Below are 3699 nucleotides of genomic sequence, written 5' to 3' on the forward strand. Positions count from 1 at the left end.
TTCCACAACAGGTATATCTATCTTGGTTTGACTGTTGTGTTGGGCACCATGTCCACATTTCTAAGCATTGCTGTCCTGATTGTCTTGAAGAGGAGATACATTCATCGTAATGAAACTGTCATATCCAGTGAAGAGACAGGAATAACTTTGGCCAAAAGCAGGAAAAGTGACTTTGTCAACAGTGACCATTTAATTCAGTCCACCTACTGGCCAGAAAAAGAAACACGACTTTAGGAAGACCAGATGTTTCCCATGATTTCGTCCTAAGAAGGAAATCTTGACCCCGGCTTTATTATAAGTTCATGTGTTTGGGGTGGGTGGTGGGTAGGGGAATGGGCAATATAACTTTTTTTTAACAAATTCAAATTTGGTAAGCTTTCTAGAACTTGTAGAGGCCTGACAATACGATTTTGAAAGTGACATTCTTCCAAAACAAAACAAAACCTCAACCACCACCCCGTTTTCTTCTTGTAAGAAATACCAAGATTGGTGTATAAATAAATGGAGGATTTTTCTGGAAAAAATGTCCAATGTTCCTTAAGAAGACATTGTGTTTGCCATTTAGACAAGTATGAAACATTTTCATTTGTTTAATTATTGTGTATTAAAAATGAACTGTTGGCATTCTGGTACGACTCTTTAGTTAAGGATACTTAACTTTGAGCTCATCTACAATGACCCTTTAGTTTGGTATATAATTGTCACGGCCCTGTGGCGGCTAAACACTGCACAGGGTGATCTGGGTTAATCCAAATTAACCTAAGTTTGAAGAAACCCTGAAACCAGGGACAAAGTAGGTATTCACTGATTTTCTTCTTGAAGTAAATGAGTAATTTTAATAATTTTCTTCCCATTGAGAAAATCTTTGAAAACCTATTGGCAATTGGGAACTTATTTTGTGCAAAATTCACATAGTATTGGGGTTTTTTCCAATTTCTGTGCAAGTTGTTTTATGTGCAGAAAACTGTGCTTCCAGTGCAAAATTTGTGCAAAAATGTCCTGAATCTTTTCCAGACACCCTTTCTCAGAACAGAAAATAATACTTGTGCATGGAAATTTTATTTTATATGTAATAAATACTATTTGAGCAAGCAGAGTGTAGTTGTTTGAGCATTGGACTATGAATCCCTACTCAGCCATAGAAACCCATGGGATGAGCAAGTCATATTCTCTCAATTTCAGAAGAAGGCAATGACAAACCACCTCTGAACAAGAAATCTCTGTGATAGGCTCATCTTTGGATTGCCATAAAATGGAAACAGTTTGAACACGTATTAAAAACACCAAACAAAAATATTACTTCCTAGACAGAGAAGCCTGTTTAGTTCACAAAACAGCATGCTATTTTTTTCATAGCGTAAGTTCCAAACTAAGAAGGCCATTATCAGTCTATGTTTCTTCTGGTCAGGTTTTTTTCATACAAAAAACTCTATTTCTCTCTGTGTTTGTGTGTTTGCTATTTTAAAGAATATTTTCCAACCTTCTTCCCATCAACAAGACTAATACTGGATTTAGATCTTACCCACCTTGTATTGTCTATTGTAAGCCAAGTTCCAAAAAGTCTTAGGTTTTCTCCACTCTTGCTAGTAAAAGATGTACTCCACCACTTAAGAAAGTGGGCTTTGTGTATCAACTTTATGGCACACATGAATTTTATACGGTTTTAAAGTCTAAAACATTTTTATTTTTTTTAAAAAAATAACCTGATTTTCAGGATAAATCCCCATGATAAATGTCAGCACTACAGATGTGCTTGGAGAATGAAAAGGCCTATTTTCTTCCTACTTTGTTCTTTTTGTACACATTGTATAGATGTGACAATATAATGTGTAATATGATTTTGTGAAAAATCCCTTGTAAGTCAATTAAAATGCATTCAAAGAAAATTGCTTATAGCTTTTCTGTCTTGTGGTCCAGTTTTTGATGTGTGGACATGTGTGTTACATTAAGGCATAAAGAGAAAAGCATTTATCGCTGAGATCCTGCATTCTCACAGAATTATAGAAACATAGAGTTGGGAGAAACTATAAGGGCTATTGAGTCGAATCCCCAAGTGGCTATCCAGCCTCTATTTAAAGACCTCCATAGAAGGTGTGTTGCTCACACTCTGAAGCAACATATTCCACTGCCAATCAACTGTTATGGTTAAAAATTTCTTCCTAAAGTTTTAGTGGAATCTCTTTTCCTGCAATTTGAATCCACAGCTGCATGTTCTAAGGTGCATCTACATTGTAGAATTTATGCAATGTGACCCCAAAAACACATGCATGCTACAGACTTGGCTGCTGTAAAGATCTCTGCCTTGCTCTCATGCTGCCTCTACCGTACATCCAGCACCTTCAAGTTAGTCTCCATCACAATACACAGGTGAAGCATTGTGCTCTGCCTGGCTTTACCGCCAGACAGAAAAGCAGTGGGATGAACCTGTCGCTCGGCACACCACTCCCTCACGGTGATGCTTCCAACATCACACATAGAAAGCATCACCCTCCCATCGAACACCTGTGCTGACACTATTCGAACCAGCATAACACAGGCAGGATCCTGTGTTGTGGGGGAAGCATCCAGTGACGCTTCCACCTCAGTTGGGAATGGGGCCTCCTCCAGAAGTCACACAGTATTGTGTGATGGCTGGCGTGTGGCTGTGTCAGTAAGACAGTGTGGAAGCAATGTATGTTGCTAAAATTGCCCCCATTTGATGAGGCCCCAAGCCCCTCTGCCTTATGCTTTCTAGGACAAAGCATTGTTCTCCCTCTTTCAAGAGAAGGAATTAAACACAAAAGGAGATTTTAGCTATGTCAGGGCTGAACTGGTGGTGACAGTGGGTAATCTTCTTCTTCTCCACATCATTTCCTGCCAATAGGCTCCTCTAGCAACTGTATAATGAAATAGTTGATTTCCAGGTTGCACTTATCAATAAGCAGAATTCAGAAGTCAAGGTGAATACAGTGACCCCTTGACATCCATTGGAGTTTGGTTTCGGGACCCCACATGGATAGCAAAATCCATGGATGCTCAAGTCCCATTTGTGTAGTAACAATTCTTTCCCTTATATACAATGGAAAAATCAAGGTTTTCTTTTTAGAATATTTGGGGAATATTTGCAAGCTGTGGATGGTTGAATCCATACATAAAGGACCAAGTGTATATACACTATTTCACAAGGCAAAATGATCAATTCATTTCACATTAAAAATAGGTCCTGGTAAAATGCCAATACCTGAAGAGATGCATGTATGTTGTAAAATAAGTGAGCTGCGAGTTTTTCTCAATGGAGTGGGCCATCAGAAAATCGCAGTCATTTCCCTGGTTTTCTAGGCCAATATACCACCTAAACCCCACTTCCATTGGTTCTGTCTCGTGGCACTGAAACTAGATACCTCTTATCATAGATAGTCGATACCTCCTTGAGTGTACTAGCAGCCCAATTCAAATGACAGTGATAAATCCAAAACAATGAACAGCCCACTATAAAACTGAAAGGAGAAAAGCCAGGCAATCCTGCATACTTGTAGATTTTGGCATGCTAGGATTTTAGACCGGGCCCCCAACCTCGGACAAGTTTAATCTTGGCCTATCCCCAGTTGTGGCAGGAGCCCTTGGCTCTCATCCCAGTTCAGAAATGCCGAGCATCAACTTGCGCCTGTTTCCAGGGGGAAAGGGGTTGGCTCTCTTCCCAGCTTTTGCTTAGAAATGCTC

General features: G+C 39.4%; 1 protein-coding gene across 2 annotated transcripts in view; it reads left to right on the top strand.

The window, feature by feature from the left end:
• The window catches only part of slco1c1 (solute carrier organic anion transporter family member 1C1), a 31694-nt gene extending 29799 nt beyond the window's left edge, over window positions 1–1895 (top strand). For both annotated transcript variants that reach the window (XM_062983169.1, XM_003220778.4), the window contains exon 15: window positions 12–1895. In XM_062983169.1, the coding sequence (XP_062839239.1) occupies window positions 12–234 (223 nt within the window). In that variant the 3' untranslated portion in view covers window positions 235–1895. The remainder of the gene's footprint in view (window positions 1–11) is intronic.
• Window positions 1896–3699: the final 1804 nt, after the last annotated feature.

Source organism: Anolis carolinensis, chromosome 5 (assembly GCF_035594765.1).
Source record: "Anolis carolinensis isolate JA03-04 chromosome 5, rAnoCar3.1.pri, whole genome shotgun sequence".
NCBI classification, from domain to species: Eukaryota; Metazoa; Chordata; class Lepidosauria; order Squamata; family Dactyloidae; genus Anolis; species Anolis carolinensis.